The 26,168-nt window shown below is 38.9% G+C and overlaps 1 protein-coding gene across 1 annotated transcript in view; it reads right to left on the bottom strand.

Annotated features, from left to right (window-relative positions):
• Positions 1-339: 339 nt before the first annotated feature.
• LOC133519371 (division abnormally delayed protein) overlaps positions 340-26,168 on the bottom strand; it is a 98,679-nt gene continuing 72,850 nt past the window's right edge. Inside the window, exons 6-9 of the mRNA XM_061853428.1 lie at positions 13,073-13,323; positions 11,937-12,063; positions 2,237-2,411; positions 340-2,157 (exon numbers count right to left, since the gene is read on the bottom strand). Of these exons, the coding sequence (XP_061709412.1) occupies positions 1,991-2,157; positions 2,237-2,411; positions 11,937-12,063; positions 13,073-13,323 (720 nt within the window). The 3' untranslated portion in view covers positions 340-1,990. The remainder of the gene's footprint in view (positions 2,158-2,236; positions 2,412-11,936; positions 12,064-13,072; positions 13,324-26,168) is intronic.

The following is a 26,168-nucleotide window of genomic DNA, read 5'->3' as shown; positions in this document are numbered from 1 at the left end:
ATTACCACTTTCGGCACTTTCTTTAATAAGGGCTAGCTATAATAAGAAGGGAACGTGTCCAACAAGAGGCTTGAGTAACACTAAAATAAGAAATGATGTAAGTAAATATAAAAAAAGTTGTAGAGGCTTGGAAGTAGGGAGTGCTTCCGGTACTGATTTTCTGTACAAATACAGAATCGGAACCGGGAATTCCTGGTTCTCGCTATAAAAATTAGTACAGGGAGCACTCCTTACTTGGAAGTGTCTAGTTCAATTTCCATTTATTTGTTCACATTTCTCGGAGCCAGCCTGTAAAAAAGCTGCAATGGTGGGTTGGTTGTATTAAATAAAATTAAACCATGCGTGGTACAATATTTATTTTAATATTTATTCAGATTTAACAGCAAGATGTCTTCTTTTTTGATCACTATCATCATTCCAACAATACATATATTTACAATTTGTTTGAGTTAATTTCCGACAGAGTCCGAAGCCTGAGTCGGGCTGTCGGGGACCGGAAATAATAAGTTTAGTATGGTACGAACTGCACCGCTCGCTGAATATAGGCATAACATGAATATTCCTGTCGCCTCAAACGACACTTTAACAATATATATTTCACGTGCCAATTCTGGTCCTCTCATTCTACGCCTCCATATAATCTACAACACATTTACAAAAACTCCAGCGCACCATTACATGGTGTCTGAATGTATATAATACCTACATAGGTACATACATACGTTTTATTATGAATAATATGATGTTATATAAATATTTTTACTTTTAGACATGTAGAATATTTAGTAGGTACGATGACGACCTTACGAGTCACAACTCACAACAGAGGGCAAGTGCAAGCGCTAGTGTCGGAGTACCGGCGTATATTGCGGTTTGTATTTTTATTGACTTCTAATAAGAGAAGGATAGCTCTTAAATTGTATTCTCATTTAAGTTAAAATTCGTCTTCGACTTAGACAACTGCAGCTCTACCTTAATATGAATCAAAGGGTATTTGTAAACATTACACATTGCTGCACCGGCAGCCGTTTTCGGCTTTGACAAACTAGCACCTTGATCTCTGATACCATTAGTGGTGCGCATAGGCGTCGCCAAGTGGGGGCAGCCCGCGGGCCCGCCGGCTCCTGCCCCCCGCCCTGTCTCCTGCTGTGCAAGTGTACTCATACACTACTGTAGGTACACCGCTATAACATTTGCCACAGTCAACCTTGGGACCAATTTACAATTTATAAATAACTTAACGCGCATGCATTAAATCTTATCGACTTAACTAAATCAGTATCACATAAAATATTATTACATTAAATTATGACTTAATTAGTGTTATAAATAATAATATCCGTAATTTTAATATGGCAACAAAATATGTTTACTAGCTAAGCACCTAGACCGTCAGAGTTTTAGGTATTTACATCTGTACATTAAACCCTTAATAATTCTATCACTTTTTCTAATCGTTATACGTTCTTCTTTTATATATTTATAAATTTATTGCCAATCAGCTAGTACAATTCAACAGTGAATTAGTGGCTACGACAGCAAATACCACATGACATTTTGAACACGTTAAATGCAAAAAAATGTAAAATGTTTCATTTCATAAATGTACTCGTATCTAATAGGTAGGTATAGATTATATTTACAAAAACGATTATTGATAAAATATTGATATGCATTTGACAATTGCAGGCCATTAAAATCTATCGCGTAGGTAAGTAAATGCATAACTCGTACGATGTAAAATGACAATTCTATCACCAGTTTTTATAAAGAAGAGCAAACACACTGTCAATATTTCTGGAGCTAACTACTGTCAGACAGTATTTCTGTATATAAAGTTCTTAGGAATCCGCTAAAGTATCACCGAATAAACGGTACGAAAAACTTGGAGTCTTAAATTTTTCACACTACGATTATTACGCAAGGCTTTTTACCTAATCGTGATTTCACACTAAATGATATGGGAATTCTGTTAGGTGGTCCAGACTCCTCAGGGGTGGAAGTGTCGCGACGGAATCTCGAGCGGCGAGGCCGTGGCGTAGGAGAGCAGCACTAGCAGCGCCAGCGCCAGCAGCGGCGTCGCGCACGCGCGCCCCGCCCCGCCCGGCGTCGGCGGCGGCTGTGCTCGCGGCTCTTCGCCCCCGTCCGGTCGGCTCCCTGTTCACAAAATATTATATCTCAATTGAAAGAGAACGACAAGAAGGATCACTGGCTCAGTAAAGAAAAGGTAACTAACCGACGGCGACGTGTCCGGAGCCCTCCTCGCCGGAACCTTCGGCGTCGAGCGCAGCGTCGTCGTAGGCGTAGCTGCGGCCCGAGCCTGAGCCCTCCTCGCCCGCCTCGCCCGCTTCGTCGCCCTGCATGAACGCCTCGGCGGCTGGCGCGCTGCTCCACGTGCTGCTCGCCAGCAGCTGCGCACATTAAAAACTTTATCGATTGCTCTCAGAACCGCCGACTGACACATTAAAGCCCCGTGAGTTCAGCTTCTTCTCTCACTCCCACGGAGCGTAAGCGTGAGCGAAATGGCGGTGCGGGCCTGGGGTCGCGGATATCAGTGTTGGCCGAACGTTAATTAGAATTGACCATTAACCATTACAAATTGAACCGTAACTGTAATCGTCCTTTACAGTTTACGGTTCAAATTGTAATGGTTAATGGTCAATTCTAATTAACGTTCGGCCAACACTGACGGATATCATGTTTTTGAATTTACATAATTTGCAACTTTTAACAAAACAAAATAAAGTCTGTTTAAAAGAACCTCACGTGTATTTTTTATGGTGAACGAAACTAAAAAAAAAATATATACCACATACTTTTTCTCGTTTTTGTTAAACGTAAATCTTGACTTGGCATTTCAAAATAGCAAGTCTAAACAAGATTTAGGTACTCTATACAATACTATTTATCTTAAAATAGAGACGAATGAAAAAATAAAAAAAATACACGTGAGGTTATGTGGGGGAAGCGACATGCAGGTTCTGCCATGAGTCAGAGGAGACTGCAATGCACATTCTCTGCTCCTGTGGACCACTAATGTCGTAATGTCAAAAAGAAGTACCCACCTAGGGCGGCACGTATTGCAACCCTATGAGGTACAGAACATTACGGCCCAAAGAATCTGGAATTTCCTGTATTCAACGGGCATCAGTAATGAACTTTAAAGGGCTGTCACAATAGACCAATGCCTGGTCGACGTGGCATTCAAAGGCCCACAAACTACAATAATAATAATAATATGTGGGGGAAGGGGGGTTCGCCAAGAAGGGGGGTCAAAAATAGCCGAAAAAACCTCGCGTGATTTGTGCATAAAGCCCAAATTAGAAAGCAACAAAAGATACGACGCCTCGCGCGAATCTTGCGACGGATGACTTGGCGCTTGCATGGATTTGCACTCTGAAAGTATACTTTTGTTTCAAATTTTGCATATCAAATCCCCCGGCTATATTTTATACTGAAATTATACTGTTTTAGTGTGCATTTTTTTTCTCGTATCAACTTAAACCTTTTACATTTTTGCTTAGAGTCTGCCCTCGCAAATATAGTTCAATGTCCGAGCAAAGCTTTCCAATTCCAAGGCATTTGGCCTGACTCTAAACGGTTAATTTTTTTATATAAAACTCCAATGCTACGTTAACCCCCGCTTAAATAAATACTTATAAAAATATAAATGCAGTCAATACGTATTATTTACATTTTAAACTACAAGTTGTGTTATGAATACCGGTTCTAAGTAATTGCAGCTATTTGTGTGAGTAATAATTGTAGACGTCAAATCATTATAATTGGATATGTGACAATTGGATATAGGAATTTATCATAGCAGCATCCTTAAGAAACGAGTAAGAACGATGTCGAGGTTACGAGTTTGCGGTAGGTAGTTGTTTAACGAAAAGATAAATGTTATGATGATAGTTGCTTTATAAGCTGTATTCTAACTGCTGTATCTATAATATAATATAATGTAAAAACGGTAATATAATGTTACACAAAGTATAAAATAAATAATGTTAAAATCCCCGTTCATAGAAAGATTCTTCTTTCTATGATCTGAGGTTAGAATGCACTCGATCGCAACGACGCCATAAAATGCACTGATTTGTATAGGTATAGTACGACCGCCAAAGTACACTGCGTCGCGGGTGCCGTGCGGCCGCTAGGTGTTCGGTGCACATGAACTCAACTGTTTATGGTTTCTTACTTAACTTTAATTGCCTACTCGCAGTCATCGTACATCGGTCATATCTTACTTATTGTATTTTTTGTATGTTATTTGGAGTTCTTGAAGGAATGTGAAACTATGTTTTGCAAGCAAAAAAAAAGTTGTGCTACCTGCGTAATTTGCATAAAACTGCAAAAATTTCGGACTCTTTTCAGTTTTTGAAGTATTATTATAAAACTGAATTTTTCGTCAAAACTTGCTTTAAAGTGTTTAAAGTACAATAAATTTTGAAAAAATAAGTTCTATACAGCGCCGTATCTCAAATAGTTCTTGATATATGAGGCTTAAAAAAAGGGTATTTCATTCTTTTTAATGGAATTTTTCGTGTTGTATATATCGGCACAACCGCTTATGCTATGAGATATATATTACAATGAATAAAGTCGTAGCAAATTTAATCGCCTTTCATTTAAGTGCAAGAAAGGGTTAGTAAGTCCTGTAGTTCTCTTGTTATCGTAAAAAAATATTGGTATAATGGGGTAGGCAACTAAATTAGTTACAGTACATTAAATGTATTGTCAAAATCCCTACAAAAGCAGTACCTGCCATCGTCGAGAGCGCAATCTACGATTAGCTTTTACCAGCCTTCCCCGATAGCAGCAGAGCGCTGTTAGAGATCAACCATTTTTAAAATTCCACTTCCCTCTTAGCACGTCATTACTTACGTTCATATTTACGTCGGCATTGTCCGAAACGAATTGCATAAATACTTCCTTTTCTATTTTTTGTGTAGATTCTTGTCGAAGAATAACAGAAATGTTGACACGCAATGCCTCACTATAACTGTAGTAAAATCCTATCGCTGCACAAAGGTTTACCAGGTGTTTTGATTATGACACATACACATACACCTATGCTAGTCTTTAATGCTGAGACGAAAGAGGCTGAACTCAATGCATGCGCTATTGCGACACATTTCTTTTTCCACATATCGATAGATTGGCGTTTATGTTTCAGTATGATGGTTTCAAGTAGCAGTTGTATCAGGAACGGCAGAATCAATCTTTCAAGAAATCATCAGATGGAGGATATTCCTCGTTATCATAAGGAGCCGAGTGAATATCTTACAAAATGATCTCGGCTGCTAATTTGACCACCTTTAACCGCTGTTTCGCGGATAAGCAAAGCATTATTATTGATTTAAATGCCTATAGAACAAACGTAAAACTAAAGTGGGCAAGGGGGGTAATTCTGATTTACTAATTAGTAATGGTTTGAATCACTAAAGGGCACCAATAAGCGCGAGCGAGATAGCTAATGAGACGACTTCCAGTGCGTTTCGTTGCCGCCTCACTAATCAGCGTGAGCTATCAGCAAGGTATCAAAAAAAGATCAACATCGTAACGAATTGTTAAATCAGAACCATCTCGGTCTCATGGATTATATATGGCTACGACCCTACGACCAAATAGTGTGTCCGAAAAACAAGCTAACAGATTGTATCTTGATCCAACTGTAGTCGGTTGCCCAACTGTAGTTGGTTGAGTACCGCCGACTTAATCCTGCTCATTTGTTTACTTTTAATCTCCTATCACAACATTATGACACGACATTAACCTTCTCTTTAGCATAAATTACAAATGCCTTCCATGGCATCTCCATCCGTTAATTTTACAGTATTACAGTATTTATGTAATCGTCAAATCGTGCCACCAACATGAAAGAAGAAGAAATCCTCTTCTGTTCCTAGTCATTGTCATAATAAATATATTTTTATCTTACTAAATTTAAACGTTTTCATTCGTTTTTTGTTCTGTTCAACTTCATACCAGGCATCCGTCGCCTGTTCCTCATCTGAAACGCACAGCGCGTGCTGTATTTAGGCGTTTTTTTTTATTTTACCGGATCCGGTGATTTTTACCGGATCCGGTAGCTCCTGAAAAGTGCCGGATCCGGCCGGATTACCGGATCCGCCGGACCGGATTGCAATCCCTAGCTCGGCTGTTATCGAGGAAGGCCGGTAAAAGCTAATCGTAGATTGCGCTCTCGACGATGGTACTGCTTTTGTAGTGATTTTGACAATGCCTTAAAATATATTAGAAAAAATCTTAAATCCGTGTATAATACGTTATAATTTTAGGCAGCTCTCAACTCATTTCTCGGATTGACTTTCCTAACTTACCTTTCTTAGTGTTGGATGGTATTCCCTGTTCCATTATCGAGCCAGGTAAAAAATCTGTGTCATATTAGATCTAATATGACTCTAATTTTTTGGGACCGCACACTGTCTTGGGTACCACAGATAAGTGAGATCGGTACGAAGATGTTTGCTTCTCTGAGGTCACTTCGGCTTCGTAACTTCTTGTCACTCGCTACCAGAATTACGCTTGCTCAATCTCTTCTTCTCCCTATATGTATTGGATTATGCCGATATAAGCTATTACAGGCCGCGTAGCCAACATTACAATCGTAAACGCTCCGTAGCGTATCGTAGTCATCTCTCTCTATCACTCTTCTTTATTAGTGCGACTGTGACAGTTGGATTTCGTTCGCCATGGAGCGCGAACGATAGGCACGTTGGTTACGCGGGCAGGGGACCACCTAAATAAACTTGAGCGCCTTCAAAACGTAACGAACGTTATGTGGTTTATATTCGGCTTAAGCAAATATGACCATTTCTCTAAATTTCGTATGCAGCTCAAACGGCTCCCTATTCGCCATTCTCATACTCTTTTCAGCCCCACTACCCCTCTATATCTTAAAGAGCGTTTCAACTATCTTTCTTCTGACCGGTGTGCGGAGAAACATCTCCTTGCTCCACCATCTTCTTCATCAACATGTTATAACAACTCTTACTTTTGGTGCTGTTTGGTTGTGGAATGCTTTGCCATTAGACATTAGACGTACTAAATCCCTTCCCAATTTCAAAAACCTTTTAGTAACTCATTACTTTTCGCTGCCTTTATTTATGATTGTATAATATGTGTATATATCTTATACCTTTAAACGAGCAATTTTTGTCTATATATATATATATATATATTTCTAAGGACCAATTTTACGTCCAACTCCATGAAACAGTGCGCGGTGTAAAATCTTCCGATCGCCTGTACATCCTAGGCGATTTTAACGCTAGAATCGGTCAAGACCGTGATGCGTGGCTCAACTGTATTGGTGAACATGGTATCGGTAAACAAAACGAAAATGGTCAGCGTCTGCTAGAGTTTTGTTCTAGAAACCTACTGTGCGTCACCAATACATATTTTAAAGGCAAAGTATCTCGTAAAGTTTCATGGAAACACCCTCGCTCGGGTCATTGGCATCAGCTGGATATGATCATCACCAGAAAGAAAGACCTACGCGAAACACTCCACACCAGAACCTTTCACAGTGCAGAATGTGACACCGATCACTCCATGGTGGTTGCGCGCGTTGCTTTCACACAGAAAAAAATCCATTCGTCCAGAGCTCCTGGTAAGTAGAAAGTTAATGTTCTGAATACCAGGAATGACGAGATGGTCAGTGAATTTGGGGAGTTAGTAAAAGGCGCGCAATCAACCTGGACTGAGAATGAAGAAGTAGATGACATGTGAAGGAACGTCAGAACGGTACTAACGGACACTGCCTGCTCAGTTTTCGGTTACCAGGAAACTAAGACCCAGGATTGGTTCGCTGAAAACTCAGAGTATTTAAAACCTCTTCTTAACTCCAAGCGTGAAGCTGCAATGAAACACCGCATGAAGCCCACTCTTAAAACAAGGGAAGACCTTAAACACGCCACGTCAACGCTACAGCGTAACGCACGACACTTTGCAAATGTGTACTGGACGAATATGTGCATAAATATTCAGAAGTGCGCTGACGTCGGTAACTTTAGCGGTGTTTACTCGGGTATCAAGCAGGTTCTGGGTCCTGTGCCTAAAAAAACAGCCCCTCTTAAAGAAGTGGACGGTACTATCATAACTGATAGCTTTCGTCAACTCGGACGATGGGTGGAACATTACACCCAACTCTATTCGAACCCAATTGATATTGACTCAGAGGCCTTAGTACACACGCCAAAACTTGCAACTTGGGTTGAACTAGATGCGCCACCTTCTATAGAGGAATTTCATAAGGCTGTGAAGCAGTTGAAGCGCGGAAAGAGTCCTGGTAGTGATGGTACTCAAGCAGACATCATAAAGCTGGAGTGTGTGGGCCCAATTCTGCACTGTCTGTTGTTGAAATGCTGGGAGAAAGGAATGTTCCCACAGGATATGCGTGATGCTAACATCATTACGCTGTACAAAGGGAAGGGAGACCGCGGCGATTGCAACAATTACCGGGGCATTTCCCTCCTTAGTATTGTGGGCAAGTTATTCGGTCGGGTAGTTCTTTCAAGGCTACAGCAACTTGCCAATCGCGTATATCCCGAAAGTCAGTGTGGATTCCGTGCCCAGCGTTCTACAGCGGATATGATCTTTACACTTCGGCAGATTCAAGAAAAGTGTAGAGAGCAGAGAACACCCCTTGTTGTTGCGTTCGTTGACCTGAATAAGGCCTTCGACACCGTCAGCAGGGAAGGGCTTTACTCCGTACTAGAACACATTGGATGCCCACCAAAACTACTGTGTCTTGTGAAGTCGTTTCACGAGGGTATGCAAGGTGCAGTGGTGTTCGACGGTACCGTGTCTGACCCATTCTTTATGCGTCGAGGTGTTCGGCAAGGCTGCGTACTGGCACCTACCTTGTTTGGTATATTCTTCTCGCTACTGCTAAAAACTGCGTTCGGTGACGACCAACAGGGTATCCATCTTCATACGAGAGCTGACGGAAAACTTTACAATGTATCACTACTTAAGTCTAAGCAAAAACGAGACGATTTATTCGTTGACAGTTTGCTGTTTGCCGACGACGCAGCCTTCATCGCCAGATCGCAGCTTGAGCTTCAGACCATTATGGACAAGTTTTCACGTGCCTGCGCTATATTCTCTATGTCTATAAATCCCCGGAAAACTGTTGTGCTGGCTCAAGGGTGTGCGGAAATACCGACAATCCTATTGGACGGCGCCCCGCTCGAGTCAGTCGACAAGTTTTGCTACCTCGGGTCGACGGTGGCTAACAATCTCTTACCGGATGCAGAAATCGACGTTCGGATCGGTAAAGCGGCGACGATGTTTGGGAAGTTGAGTGCAAGAGTATGGCAAAATAAACATCTCACCAGGAAAACTAAGATGGTTGTTTATCAAACGTGCATCCTGAGCATACTCTTGTACGGGGCTGAGACCTGGACATCGTATGCCAAGCACGAACGTCGTCTTAACGCCTTCCACATGCGCTGCATCCGAAACATTTTGGGCATACACTGGAGGGATAGGGTCACGAACGAGGGGGTGCTTGAGCTTGCTCAGCTGCCCAGCCTCTTTGCGCTGCTAAAACAAAGACGCTTACGTTGGCTGGGGCATGTGCATCGAATGCAACCTTCTCGTTTGCCGCGACGTGTTTTGCTTGGCGCCATTGCTGATGCCAAGAGAAGCGTCGGTCGGCCAATGCTACGACATAAGGATTGCGCCAAGCGAGACATGCACGCCTTTAACATCCCGGTTCACAAATGGGAAGAGCTTGCCGAGGACAGAGTCAAGTGGCGCAAACTGATATTCGACGGACGTAAAATTCACGACGACGCTTGGTTTAAGACACTCGCAAGTAAGCGGGCCAAGCGTCATCAGCCTGACACCTGTTCGGCAGGGGCAAACTACACCTGCCAGGCTTGTGGGCGTGTTTGCCGCTCCCGTATTGGCTTACACAGCCATGAAAAACGTTGTCGCCCTGCCTGACACTGCTTGTATAGTCTGTAATAGACTCGAAGGCCAATGATGATATATATTTCTGTGATCTCGGAAACTGCTCTAACGATTTCGCTGAAATTTGGTATATGGGGGTTTTTGGGGGTATACAATCGATCTAGATTAGTCTTATGTTTGGGAAAACGCGTGTTTTCGAGATTTCATGCGTTTTTCTTTCAACGCAGAATATGGTCGCTAATTTCGTGTTGCCGGCCACTGTCCGTCTGGTCCAGCGGGTTAAGACGCGGACGGCTAGAAACGAGTGTTACGGGTTCGAATCTCGCCCAGTGACTAACTTTTTTTTTATATGTTCAAGTTTATATATAATATTTTTATTTTTATTGTTTTAGACAAGTTTAATTTAGTAAAAAAATGTAGTTAAGATAATCACCTATACACCACCATATTACATTAAATAGTTATAACCGAGCAAAGCTCGGTCGCCCAGGTACTGTATATTTATTAATTATATTAGTATATTATATAATAGATACCTAGCTATTATATTAAGGTATATAATTATATGCGTCTTCAGTTTGTTGAATTATATGTGTGTTCAATGTTGTAAGTTCTTAGTTTCCTGCTACCGAAAGGTTACCCTGGAAGAGATGGCTTTTTAGCGATAAGACCGCCTGTTGTTACCTAGCTTTTAACTGCATTTCATTGTCTGTGTATTTTTAACCGCATAGTGCATAATAAAGAATATTTACTTACTTTACTTACATTAGTTGCCTTTGGCTACAACTTTATTCATTGCAATATAGCTCATATCCTAAGCAGTTGTGCCGATATCTGTCTTTTAAAATATAGGCCAAACGAAAATTTCATTAAAAAGTAAAAAAAAAAAGCCGTTTTGAAAAGCCTCATAATCTCAAAAAATGTTAGACATACGGCGCTGTAAATGGACTTAAATTGGGTACTTGACACATGTTGAATATTATAACAAAATTTAGTTAAATGGATAGAAAATGAGCCATCCATTATAAAAAAGGAATTTGAAAATTATATTGAGATTATAAAAAAATAAAAGGCGCCGAAGTCTAAAAAAAAAAATGTTTTTTTTGTCTTTCAAAAATAAAAAAGAAAATGGTACCATTCGATTCCTTACATTTTATTGAAAAATAAATTTTTTTTGCTCGCAAAACATAGTTTCACATTTCTCCAAGGACTCCAAATAACATATACAAAATACAGCTTTACAACACGCATTGTATTATTATTGTAAAATTTGACCGATGTAGTAACGAACTTTGATTTTTCCCTAGAAACGACATGATGTAAACAGAAGGTAGGTGAGTACGAGTACACCCGCAACAAGCGTTTGCTTGAGCTCGGATGTCATCAATTATTTCCATAATTGGAGAGTAAATTCTTCAATTTAGTTTCTTTCTGTTTTGTTCTCAAACTAGGTTTAGGGAGTTGGTAAGAATAATAAAGGTACCTACCAAAAATATCACGATTTTGGCAAGGTATTTATATATTGTACATGAACTTGTGAAATGTTAGACATTACCAAGAATAGATATGTAAATTAGATACGTTTTTTCACCGATAGGTATTAAATGCAACAGGTTGTCTGGAAGAGTTCGCTCTTTCGCGATAAGACCGCCCGTTGTCTAAGTCTGTTGTCTGTTGTGTAGTTTAAGTTATATGCTTAATTTATATGTCATGTTTCTTTTGATATTGGTGAGCAAAAAGAATATTTGTGTTGTAAGTATTGTATTTAACAGTCAAATTGTTCTATACTCGTAATTATAGATTTATACCTAAATATGCGCATAGAAAGACGAACTAACATAATGAATAACTTAGGGTAAAGTTGAGTTGGGTACGTACTTGATCGTTACAGCAATCTATGACATGCGATAATTTCTTTGGAAAGTACACCAATATGAAGATTGAAAAGGCAAGCGTCCTAAGCGCAATGTACAAAATAAGCGTAAAATTACCTGTCTGGCCTGCCGCAGTTGGTCGCCAATCGCCACCACCTTCGGGTCCTGCGGAACGGCGCCTTCGACTTCAGGGTTGTATTTCTGGTCGCTCAATGAAGAGCTCGCCACAAGGGGTTTTTCGTACCTGGATAAAAGGTGTAAATATTTAACGGTAATGGACCACGTCAATCTCTTTACCGCGTTCTCAATTTAACTAGTAAGAGGTACATTATAGAATACCTACAGTACAGCCTTTGAAAGAAATGTTGCTTTTCCAATGAGTTTCTCGGAAATTAATTACAGTACCAAGTACCTACTTGACATTATTTACATACTAGAAATACATAACCGGCAAAAATTGGCACAAGGAAGAAAGGTCGTATAGATTCAGCCCAATAAAAGCTTATGAGGACTCGGAAATTATTTCATTAATGCGCGGTTTATTGCATTGCAGATAAATAGGAGTCAATTTCGGATGCACTATTGTAATGAAAGGCATATTGTACCTAATCAACGACATATTATTCTTGATATAGTTAATGGTTATATGGTATATTGACACTGTCTAATCTACACTACCATAATTATGACATAATCTTAAACACGTTTGCTCTAACTAATGACATGACAACATTATTTCTAGGCCTGAACAGAAATAAAGGCAACTAGAAAAGTGGGTTAGGTCAGGTTAAAACTGCGAACCCACACAAACGAATATCTAGCAAAAAGTGGGTTAGGTTAGATTAGAACTGCGACCCCGCAAAAAATAAATAAATTTATGATAGTATAAACTATTACGTTTTATTAAAATATATTATAACAAAATCCATTATGCAATGTGTCTTTATACAAATAGAAATAAAAAAGGCATTATATCCATTATGGTTTAGTTTAAATAAAAATATAACAAAAGCAACGTATATTAAAAATGCACTATAAAATGTAATGATATATCCAATGTCATTATGGCAAGTGTATGATAGTTTAATTAAAATAAATAAAAAGTTCAAGTATTGTTTAATCGTAGTTTAATCACTTTATCCACGGTGTTGCAACATGATGTTTTTTCTAGTCTCTACATTTATTAGCCCCAATCTACCTAGTAGCTTTCATAAAAACGAAATGGAAATGAAAACTTAGGCAGGGATACTTACGTTCCAACTGTGTTTCCGTTCCAGCAGTGATCGTTGTCGTCATGGGCGAAGTCGGGTTCGTCGCATAAGTAGTCGGGCAGCGCCGAGAAGATTCTCTTGCTGGCGGCGAGCGAGGCGGCGAACTGAAGCAACTCGGCGTCGGGCGGCGGCGCACGCAACGCCTCGCGTCGCGGCGCGCCCACTGGTGCCACGCCCGCGCCGCCTGCGCCGCCACCCGCCGTCGTGTCAGGGGATCCACACTCCAGCCGCACCTGATCAACATGCTCCCATTAGTACTAACGTAACGAATGCGGCAATATTCAGAAGAGTATAGTTTATGTTTAAATTATACGTGAATTATGTATGTTATGATTATGAACTATAATTAGTCACTAAAGTCGATCAACTTGTTATAGATAGAGGATATACAAGAGGAAATATTTTACCTTATCCTTTTTGAAGGTGGTTTTATTTTTTAAAGTTTAATTTTAGATGTCGTCCGTGTATGTGTATCTAATGTATGTGGGTGGGTATATTTGTAACGTGTGACTGTAGCGTCAAAACTTTATTAGTTACTGAGCTAATTTTCAAGAACTAACAATAAGTAGAAGTTACTCTGTCTTTCAGGCGGAGCTCCTTGCGATCATTCACATGCTTGAATGGTCTTCCATGAATCAAATAAACAGATAATTTATACTTTCTTACAGCAAATCTAGGCTCATGGAATTAAGCAATATAAACCGCCACAACCACTTTGCTTTTCGCATCCACAAAAGGCTCCATCGGGGCAAGCAAAAGGGCTTTTCAGCACAAGCCACTTGACTATTCCCAAACACCTGTCAGTCTAATAAAATTACAAAACAAAGAGCTTTCCAAGCAGGCCTCTCAGTACAGTCATTATATGTTCTTGGATTTTTTTTCGTAGGTCCCTCGGGGGAGGGGGGGGGGGGGGGGTGTGTCACTGGGAGTGTAAATTCAAAAAGTAGACCGAATCAGGCTCCTGTGTATATACGAAACATGATTTTTTTTCCCAAAAACCGGTTTTTCTTGAATAACTCAGCCATTATTGATTTTACAGTAAAACCGTAAAAAAAAAATTTTAGGAAATTTGATTCTCTAAAAGTTTGGTCCTCACAATTTTTCTTCTAAGATTGATATTTTGGAAATTAAACCTGAAAAACGCCACAAATATTATCATTATCTCCTATGTTCCACGTTTTACAGCATGAAATGGGTAATTAATTAAGTTGTAATTAAGTAATGGGTAATTAATTAATTAAGTTTAATTTGCAAAATATCGATTTTGGGGGAAAAGGTGGGAACCAAAATTGTTCAGAATTTGATTCTCTACAACTTTGTTTCTCTTCATTCATGCTGTAAAACGTGGAACATAGGAGATAATGATAATATTTTGAATTTGTCGCGTTTTTCAGGTTTAATTTCCAAAATATCGATCCTAGAAGAAAAATTGTGAGAACCAAACTTGTAGAAAATCAAATTTCCTAAATTTTTGTCCTCACGGTTTTACTGTACTGTAATCAAAAATGACCAAGTTCTTCAAGAAAAACCGTTTTTAGGGTTCCGTAGCCAAATGGCAAAAAACGGAACCCTTATAGATTCGTCATGTCCGTCTGTCTGTCCGATTATGTCACCGCCACTTTTTTCCGAAACTATAAGAGCTATACTGTTCAAACTTGGTAAGTAGATGTATTCTATGAACCGCATTAGGATGTTTACACAAAAAAAAAAAAAATTTTTGGGGGTTCCCCATACTTAGAACTGAAACTCAAAAAATCTTTTTTCATCAAACCCATACGTGGGGTATCTATGGATAGGTCTTCAAAAATGATATTTAGGTTCCTAATATCATTTTTTTCTAAACTGAATAGTTTGCGCGAGAGACACTTCCAAAGTGAAAAAATGTGTCCCCCCCCACCCTGTAACTTCTAAAATAACAGAATGAAAAATCTAAAAAAATATATATGATATACATTACCATGCAAACTTCCACCGAAAATTGGTTTGAACGAGATCTAGTAAGTAGTTTTTTTTAATACGTCATAAATGGTACGGAACCCTTCATGGGCGAGTCCGACTCGCACTTGGCCGCTTCTCGAATATACACAGGAGCCAGATTCAGTCTACTTTAAAAAAAACAAGAACTGGTTATTCACGGGTAAGGTCGGTGTTTGGATATAATGACTGTACTATCTATAAATTTCTACAATAATCCCAACAGCTGTCAAAACATAATCACTAGGATCCCTACATGCTCGTACTCAGACCTCAAGAATTTTCTTAGTAAAATCAAACTCTCCCTTGCTATAGCCTAGTTCCTTACGACTCACAGCTTCCATAAAGAATACTTGCACCGCTCCGTTAAGCCTGTACCTGTAGTAGACTGTCCCTAATTTCAAATTACAAGACTAAATCACACACTATGCCGCTTTAACCTCCGCATCGATCAATTTAATGTTATTGATTATTGATGTTATAAATAGTCTAATACTAAAACTTTTCCATCACACTTGCTCAAAACGATGTTTTTTTTCCACCGATTTTTAGCTCATAATCCTAGATATTAAACACGCGTCCTTTTTAGTATATTATAACACTCGCGCTTTTTCATTATATTATCCTACTGATTTAGGAAGGTAACTGAAAATTAGGAAGGTAAATGCATGGAAACGGAACCTTCTTAATTTGGTCGAGTAATACATTTTTTTTACCAACTATAGGTTTCAAATGTTGGTTCAAAGATTAAATTATCTCGTAAATTACATTAATGAATAAAGTAATAAACTAAACATTTTTTTTTCTTTTTTTATACTACGTTGGTGGCAAACAAGCATACGGCCCGCCTGGTGGTAAGCAGTTTCCGTAGCCTATGTACGCCTGCAACTCCACAGGAGTTACATGCGCGTTGCCGACCCTAAACCCCCCTCCCTCTCGAGCTCTGGCAACCTTACTCACCGGCAGGAACACAACACTATGAGTAGGGTCTAGTGTTATTTGGCTGCGGTTTTCCGTAAGATGGAGGTATTTCCCCAGTTGGGCTCTGCTCTAGATCTGGAATGACATCCGCTGTGCTGTGCCCTACCACACAAAGCGGGATGACATTCACAATGCCCATACCTCTCTTTTGGACGTGTTTAAGGACGTACCCGGGTCCGTAATTTTTATCGATTTGATCTCCATTCGTCGAATAGAAATACGAAAATATTAGCTTTTTTTTTTAATTGTCTGTTTGGCGATTTCGTTCGCGTTTTTTGTCTGAATCAACGACTCTGAGAGTTTTGGTTTCAAAATACAGAGTACCTACTTTAAAAAAAACTCTTAAGGTAATAAATGTTATATGTATTAGGTACCTATGTGATTGACTTAGTTATGATGACCAAATATTCACATTTACCCAAGTACATTAAAGTAGGAATACCTAGTGGATATAAATAAATACGCAAATTACGCAATGATATCTCCGACACCTGAAACATGCGCGGACTAAATTATCAGCTCATTCCGCGTAGGGCACTTGCTATAAGTAGCTGGAGCGGCGAGTGGCGAGTGAGCGCGGCACGCGGCACGTGTGAACGGCCGCTGCGCCGCGCACGCGCACGTAAATAAACCACGCTGCCCGCTGCCCCGCTCCAGCGCCACCGAATAAAACTACTTGTCACGAGCCGGTAATGCACTAATTAAAAAAAAAAGGTTATAATTCGAAATTATTTAGGTAACTACAAGTAGTTTAGTTTGTTAACCAAGGTATGAAAGACCATTTCCGACGAGGCGCCAATATAGTTCGAGTCACTTTTCATTTGGAACAAGGTAAGTAAAATACGAGTACATATATGTGTATTTCACAAAACATACTTAAGTACTCGTATAAATTAATACTATAGTACTACTAGAGTATTTTTTGAGGATATTTTTAATTAAAAATTTAAGTAAAAGGATATATACCGCGTGGAACAGAATCAAGAACTTTTACAAAAACGGGGTATGGTTCACCCTAAGAGCTTTATTTTTTACCAATAAACTATGTTAATATTCTTTACCGTTTACGATATAAATCTTGTTAAACTTTAGTGCAAAAATCCGCCTGTTTCAACCCTAGCAAGTTGAGCGGGCAATGACCTCATGAAAATAAGTTCAATGACCTTTAGTATCAAAAATAAAAAAATGACAATTACATGTCACTGCAAAATAAATGACATATTGCCTATACATGTGTAGGAATTGACAGGACGAGATTGCCGATTATGAATAATAAACAAAAAGGTTAAACCAACCAAATTTTGCAATTATAGTTTGGCAAGGAAGTAACTCATTTCAACTAAAGACAAACAAAATCATACTGTCTCTTTATTTTCTAGTACCATCATTCTAAAAAAAGATATGTTGTTTAGAATGATGGTATTTTTTTAGTTCTTATTAATTACTAACATTTGCCGGTACAGACGGACTGCAACTCACCTGCAACTTGTATGGAAACTGCATGCCGACTGCACTCCAATTGCAACGTCGACGTGCAGTTCCCATACAAGTTGCAGTCGAGTTGCAGTCCGTCTGTACCGGCCCTTATACTTGCTACTTAATTTTTGTTACAATTTTATAATTTATTGACAAGTTAATCTAATGTTTAAATTGTAAAATATCTTCGTCAAGAATATTTAAAAGAGTAACAAAGCTATCATGTAGCGACGAACCTTTTTAAGACTTAATAATACTGGCCAGTTTTTTGCTTGACGATTGATTGAATACAGTTGACGTTGTCATTGGCAAAATATCTGATATGGTATTAAAAATATCTCAAAACGCCTCAATTGAATGCTAGAGGTTATTTAAATTTGCTTTTTTTGTACGCGGAGTGCAATTAGCCTGCGAAGCCTTACGCCAGTACCGAAACAGGTACCCACCACCCCATCCAACAGGGCATATGACAATTTTGCGTACTATTGATCGTGTTACCAACAATAGGAACATCGTACCACGAACAAGGCAGGACGACCAACGTGGACGCGTTGTGCAGCATGCTGTGCGATTTGAAGAGAGGGTACTGCGATACTTCGATCAAAATCCAAGAGCAAGTTCGAGACAGGTGGGCCGACATTTTGAAACGAATCATACAAAAATACTACGAATATAAAAACGTGCCGGCCGTCACCCGTACAAAATTCAAAAGGTTCAGGCTTTGCTTCCTAGAGACTGTCCTGTCCGGGAAGCATATTGTCGGTGGCCTTTGGAAAGGTTGGCGGACGATGGAGAGTTTCTCAAACGCGTAATTTGGACCGACGAAAGTTTGTTCACACGAAGTGGAATCGGCGTAACGAGCATGTCTATGCTGAAGAAAACCCGTTCGAATATCGTTATACAGGACACCAATATCGTTGGTCAGTGAACGTTTGGGCGGCAATTCACGGAAATACCATTATAGGGCCTGTGTTTTTACCACCAACTCTCAATAGAGTGGGATACATGAACCTCTTAGATACGGAGCTTTATGATTATCTCGAAGATTTGCCATTGGCCGAAAGACAACTTATCTGGTACCAACAAGATGGAGCACCAGCTGATTCCACAGATGAAGTGCGACGTAAACTAACTGAACTTTTCGGGCGTCAGTGGATTGGTCCACGCCGTTGGCCACCTAGGTCTCCGGACCTAACGCCGCTCGATTTCTTTCTTTGGGGTACTTTAAAAGACATGATGTACAAAGAAGTGTGTAACACCGCAGAAGAGATGAAGCATAGGCTTACGGTCGCCTTTGAAATTCTCCGCAGGAGAAATATCCGCACCCAAATTTTGTCGCAAGTACACCGACATACGCGAGCACGAGCAGCAGCTTGCATAATCACTAATCAGACATGGCGGTACTTTTGAACATCGCATGTAAATTGTGTAAAATTGTTTTAGGTAAGTGAATGACATGTGTCATGTGCAAATGTAAATAGTAACTTTATAGCGGCAGGGTTGTCACCTATAATAAAACGTTTAATTGTTAATGTCTTTTTGTTTTACTTAACCTACCTTTAAAATGATAATAATTTGAATCAAAATTAATTAGATAACACTATACTTTCAGCAAATACCATAGTTAAATGCCACCCTGTATAAATATGAGAATGGAAATTAATCACCTATTCTAATACGTTTGATCGCGCGTTTTCATGAGTATAATTCGCGCGAACTTGCGTTAATCGCGTAGTTGCGTTGTATAAGGATGACCCCTTAGCCTCCTAGGCTAATCGATTGTATGACTTCCATCTCAGATGGGCTGAATCGCTTCCTAGACAATTTCCTAGAAACAAACACAAAAAATGTCAACACTCTCCAAATAAAACATCCTATGGATTCAATGTCTCATCATGTGTTTTAATCGGAAATCGGAAAAACGTAACCTGATTGAAGAGAATGCTTGAAAAGATCTGGAGGAGCTTATAGAATAGACAAACATATTTAATAAAAAATATTTGTTAAATATCCGGCCCTTAATCGAATAATTCGGTCCAACGGCCGAATAGTTCGGCACGAACATTGGAAAACTTGCCGCATATCGAATAAGTACCTACCGAATATTCGGCCCCCCTTTACTTCTATCTAACCCTGGCTACATGCAACCAAGGGGCCGTTGATATTACTTATGTCTTATGTCGTACATACATGTAAGCTGGACAACGTTCAAAACGGATTTCTGTACTTAATTCTTTTTTTTCATGATAGAGGAGGCAAACGAGCAGACGGATCACCTGATGGTAAGCGATTACCGCCGCCCATGGACACCTGCAACACCAGAGGGGTTGTTAGTCATTCGTACCGAATAATCAACCCTTTACCATTACGTCGCAGAAACGTTTATGTATCAAGTCCTTAGTTTTTTTATACCACGGCGGTGGCAAACAAGCATACGGCTCACCTGATGGTGAGCAGTCACCTTAGCCAATAGACGCCTGCAACACCAGAGGTATTACATGCAGAAAGCTCATTCCACAGCCCAAGCGTTCGCGGGAGCCGTTGGCATCATGACAAACAATTGTTCAGAGCATAGCCCATTGTACAAGTGGTAGAACACACACAAGAAGGCAAAGTCTCTCCTTAGACTTAAAGGTTCAATTCCGCTTGTGAGTTTGGAATCGTCGACGATTCGTACAGCGCGCCTTTGGACTGAGTCGAATGGTCCAAGCTGGCATGCAGGTGCTCCTGCCCAAAGGTGACAGCAATATGTACTCCATATGGGGTCTGACTTGCGATTTATATAGCAGCAGTCTTTGCCCCGGAGTAAAGTATCGCCTCGCTTTATTGAGCATACCGAATTTTTTGGATGCCAGCGCAGCCTTTCCTTCCTTCCTTAGGTGGCTATGGAATTGGACGTCACTGGAAATGTCGACACCGAGGATCCCAATACTCCCTGACATGGTAAGGACTGAGCCTTGGAACTGTGGGAGTTGGAACTTGGAGTTTGTTTGAAATGCACGATTACCGTACTCGAATTATTAAATGAATACATATGCGATGGATGGATAGTATATTTATATTGTCAATAACTAGGCGGTACGATCGGCATCTTTGCACGCCCACGCTGACAGGTCGCGTCGGCGCTAGCAGCCTTGACTCACGATGCCAGATAATTTATACTTTCTTACAGCAAATCTAGGCTCATGGAATTAAGCAATATAAACCGCCACAACCACTTTGCTTTTCGCATCCACAAAAGGCTCCATCGGAGCAAGCAAAAGGGCATTGCCATCAGATTTGATGGAAAGAAGCAGCAGATGCTGCTGTTAAAGCAGCAACGTCAACGCAGCTGGACTGTTTCAATGCTTCATTTCATACACAATAAACCACACCTAATAGCGGTATCTTGACAGAAAATACATAAAAATGTTCCTGGTATTTATGGTATGCAATGCACAAAACAATGGAAATGTAATGACATTCAAGGTCCTTTCGATGTTACTCGGAGACGCCACAGGAGACCAAAGAACTGGCAGTTTCCTCGCTCAATATATCAGCCTAAGAATTCAGCGAAGAAATGTTGCCAGGTCTATCCTCTCTTAGCCGCCTTGTAGGTGAAAGCTAGGCTAGGCGTAGGCGGTGAGGGCGCCGGTCGCTGCGCCGGCGCCGCGCTCGCTGCTCGACCAGATCACATTCACCTTTCAGTTCGGATCGAGTTCAACGCGTGATTTGTGTCACTGACCTTTCCTCTTCTACGCGCTGGTTCTGAGTATTTACTCTGACACTCTGCACTTTGGCAAGGTTTACACGGTGAGAAAATATGGAAAAATTGCGAGGGAAATAATAAAAACACCGATATCCTTTTCCCATACAAACTGTTCCTACCCGTCAAACATTTGATTCGTCCCGCCGGTGCCGTAGACTCGAGTACCCTCAAATTAAATAACGTATTTAAATAAAGATTACGAATGGACAACTTATATCTATAATATTCGGATTATCGCGTAGGTATTTGGATTTTAAATACAAATAATAATGACAATAAAACGTTTCACTTTGACAAAGGATTGTCATTGTTGGTTGTCGAACTTTATGGGTGCGTTCAGTAATGGAATATGGTAATAATTTATTAGAGACCATAACTATAAATAGAGTCTGTGCGGAAAGGGAAGAGTCGTGGAATGTATGGACCCCAATACATTCTACGACTTATCTTTCCGAACAGACTATAGAACGAAATCTTATACCTTTAAACGAGCAATTCTTGTATATATATTTATATATATATATTTCTGTGATCTCGGAAACGGCTCTAACGATTTCGGTGAAATTTGGTATATGGGGGTTTTTGGGGGTATACAATCTATCTAGATTATTCTTATGTTTGGGAAAACGCGTGTTTTCGAGTTTTCATGCGTTTTTCTTTCGACGCAGAATATGGTCGCTAATTTCGTGTTACCGGCCACTGTCCGTCTGGTCCAGCGGGTTAAGACGCGGACTGCTAAACGAGTGTTACGGGTTCGAATCTCGCCCGGTGACTAACTTTTGTTTTTTTTTATATGTTCAAGTTTATATATAATTTTTTATTTTTTTTTTGTTTTAGACAAGTTTAATTTAGTAAAAATATGTAGTTAAGATTATCACCTATACACCACCATATTACAATAAATAGTTATAACCGAGCAAAGCTCGGTCGCCCAGGTACTTAGAGTAAAACCTAGCTATGTTAGTAGCGATTTTGATAGCCCAGACGGGGCACGTGTTATTTGAAACGTCAAACTTCTATGAAATTATGACGTGTAAGTACTAAACACTTGCACCGTCTGGGCTATCGAAATCACTGCCGACTTACATATCTTGGTCTGACTCTAAAAACTTAATGAAATATTAAAAAATTTAATGATTTTGTGACTCCATATCATTATCCAAATGTATATGTTCTGATGAAGATGAAAGTCGATACCTGAGGACCTGAGAGGCCCTTCATTAGGAATGGGAGGTTAAATTGGAATAAACGGCCGCCACCTTAAATTTTTGCATTTCTGCTATCAAGATGAAAATCGATATCTTAAGATCCGACAGGCCTTTTATAACGAATATGAGGCCAACACAAAAAAAAAACAGCCGCGATCTTGAATTTTTGCAATTTTACTCAAAATAAGAAGAAAATCGATATCTGAATTTCCGAGAATATTAAGAACCGTAAAACCACCCAACTCTAGTCCAAAGCTCCCAACTATGGTCCACAAATAAACTCAATTTTTCTCGTTCAGGTGTGTATTCTACTATATTTTTGTAGTTCTTCTAGCGACGACCGGTTTGGCCTAGTGGGTAGTGACCCTGCCTACGAAGCTGATGGTCCCGGGTTCAAATCCTGGTAAGGGCATTTATTCGTGTGATGAGCATGGATATTTGTTCCTGAGTCATGGGTGTTTTCTATGTATTTAAGTATTTATAAATATTTATATATTATATATATCGTTGTCTAAGTACCCTCAACACAAGCCTTATTGAGCTTACTGTGGGACTTAGTCAATTTGTGTAATATTGTCCTATAATATTTATTTATTTATTTATTATTTATTATTATTTATTTAGTTCTAAGGCAAGGATGTTTATAAATGGAAGGTAAAACTAGGAGTAAACCAAAAGGAAACATTGGTATAGATACTTAATTTCCTTTCGAACTTGTGGACTATAGTTGCAGTATTGGACTATAGTTGTGTAGGTTTACGGAATCTGAGGCCAAAATGAAAGAAAACACGAAAGCCATCTTGAATTTCCGTATTTTTGCTCTGATAAAGATAAAAATCGATATCTGAGTCAGCCTTTTTCTATACATAAGTATAGAAGTTTTTTTTAAAGGTAGGTAGGTAGGTTTAAAAACAAATGTTAAAACTTTACTTTTAACCCGATAACAGTAAGTAATTTTGACTAAGTACCAGATGCTAGCTTTGGTCTGAAAATGCTGATGTGTGACCAGGATTACATTGAAGATATTAGCAATTACCTTGTTAGGTACCTACCTACTGGCAGATACATGAGTACATAACATTGAATTTACGCTTATGCATAGAATTTATGCTTCGATAACATACCTAACACATTATGAAAATAAAATGAAGTCCAATTATCTACCGACTGAGCTATCCGGGCTTATATATAATACCTACATATATAGGCAAGTCATTTATTTCTAGCCATCTCCATAATTAAGAGATATCACGGTTCGAGCTGACATACCTAGAATGGTTTAGGAGTTCAAATAACAATAACCCTTTTAACCGAACTCTTCTTGTACAGTCAAGGTATTATCCTTAATTACACTTGCCATCATACTTGAAACAAAAACACATCTGTATACTAAAAATTACGGTTAGAAATCGAATAAATAAGAAAGGAAAGGTTAAAGTCAAACGGTTTAAGGGTTAAATATCGACACGGAAAAAGTGCCAAATATGTGTAGGTACACATTTTTCTGGAACTTTGGTCGTATCGATATTTAATACTTCGACTGTACAGACAGGTACTTGAGCTTCCTTCCTTTGCTTCTAGCTAACATTTAATCAATATTCATCGACCTAGGAATCATGCTGATAATAATAATGTACGTAAGTAGGTAAATTACTTTTCACGTCAGCAGCTAGAACAAGGGTAATTTGCTGCTTAAAAACAGTGAGCAAAATCGCATTTTGCTCACCGAGTGAGACAAAATAACATTCAAGTGACCTTTAGATTCGAATGTCATTTCAACGTGCGGGGCCTAATACAAGTTCGAAATATTTGGATTCTATTATCTTTATCCCTTTCACGTCATTAGCAAAAAGAAAGAGACAAAAAAGTGCATACGTAATTCAACGGTATATTGACGGTTTGTAATAGACCCCCGAAATAAGTCAGACCGCATCGTGCCAAAACACCCTACGAGTCTTCATTCGTAATAATTAATTAATGAAATAAAAGTTTAAAATTTAATAAAAAAACCATATTTTACGTATTTTATTATACAATCAAAACAATGAACTTATACAAATTTACGCAATTGTTACGCAGTAAATAATTCTACTTAACTACTTTTAACGATCTCTACTATAGTTGACAAATAGTAGTATCCGCAATTCGGACCGGATCTTACAGTGTTTTTTTTTTACAAAAAAAAGTTGTCGATTGAACTGTCAATTGATGTTCGTTAATTCATTATTTTCGTATCATTATTTTCGTATCTTATTGAAATTTCTTTCGTTTTGTTTTATTACGATAATTAAAGTTAATTGTTAGAATACCTTCAGAAATCATGAGTGAAATAGTGATCCGTCCGTCTGGATTACATTTTTTCAGGTTGTATTTTTTGATGGCTGACTGACGTGAAAAATTTTGTGTACTACACGAGATCAAAGTTATTTACATCTCGTGCGCTTTTGAGTCCCTTACTACGCTCAAGATTCTAAATATTATAGAATCTTTCGCTTGCACGGGACTCAAAACAAGCACTCGAAGAAATATCAAACTTTGCTCTCTTGTTGTACAAATAACTATTGTTTTATATTATTATAGTCTCAACGTTGCTATTGCTACCTCCTTGATGTTCATGTTTTACGACGGTTGTACCTACGCCATAATACGACGACGACGACAGCAATACGAATAAGCTGGAGGGTTTACGAGCATTTCTATTGGTATAAACTGAGAAGCTGATTTCCATACAAAACGGCTGAACAAACATCAATGAAATTTGGTGCACAAATAATTTATAACTAGGAAAAGGATATAGCTAGGACACATAACTTGGGTGCGATGAGGGTTACAATAGAGATAAGGACACATGTTGAATTTCATAAAAATAAAAAATTAAACTGGTTAAGTAGATACTTAATGAGTAATGTTTCACAATAAATTGGGCACTTAAAAAAATAATATCTAGGAAACCGAGTTTTGCTCGGAAAACATATAAAAACTCAGAAATGCGAGTTTTTCCAGAGATAATACCTAGCTAGATCGATTTTTCGGCCCCGAAAACCTCCATATAGAAAATTTCATCGAAATCGTTAGAGCCATTTCCGAGATCCCCGAAATATATATATATATATATATATATATATATATATATATATATATATATATAAATATACAAGAATTGCGCGTTTAAAGGTATAAGATATGGAAATGATAAAAAAGTACAAGACCTCAAAGTTACAAAATTTAAGTATTGTATGACTCAAATAGAAAAAAATGGTATCGTTCGATTGCTTACACTTTATGCAAAAAAAATGATTTTACAGCAACTACATTATTACACTTCCTACATAAATGCAATATTTCACCGACAAAATCGCAAATTCTTGTTTTCCATACTTCAAGAAGGCTTCAACGTCACGATCAAGTACCCTTTAGTAAGGGGCGTTTAATACATAGAGTACGTCTTTGACTGCCATTTGTGACTTTAGTATTGCTTTAATGCAGTGGGTCCTATACAGACATTTGATCCTCAGAACAAACCTGATCGACTGATACTATTAATAAAAACTTGTCATCTAGTCCATTCAGTGTAATAAAGGGGACCAGTTGACATTTAACGACTTAACTACATTTATACGCATAAAATGTCGCGTGCATCTGCCTCTGCTTATAAATAATAGGTAGGTACATAGTGGTAAACGAATAAAAC

This window comes from Cydia pomonella, chromosome 1 (genome assembly GCF_033807575.1).
Source record: "Cydia pomonella isolate Wapato2018A chromosome 1, ilCydPomo1, whole genome shotgun sequence".
In the NCBI taxonomy this organism is placed as follows: domain Eukaryota; kingdom Metazoa; phylum Arthropoda; class Insecta; order Lepidoptera; family Tortricidae; genus Cydia; species Cydia pomonella.
This window is presented reverse-complemented; position numbering and strand designations above follow the sequence as displayed.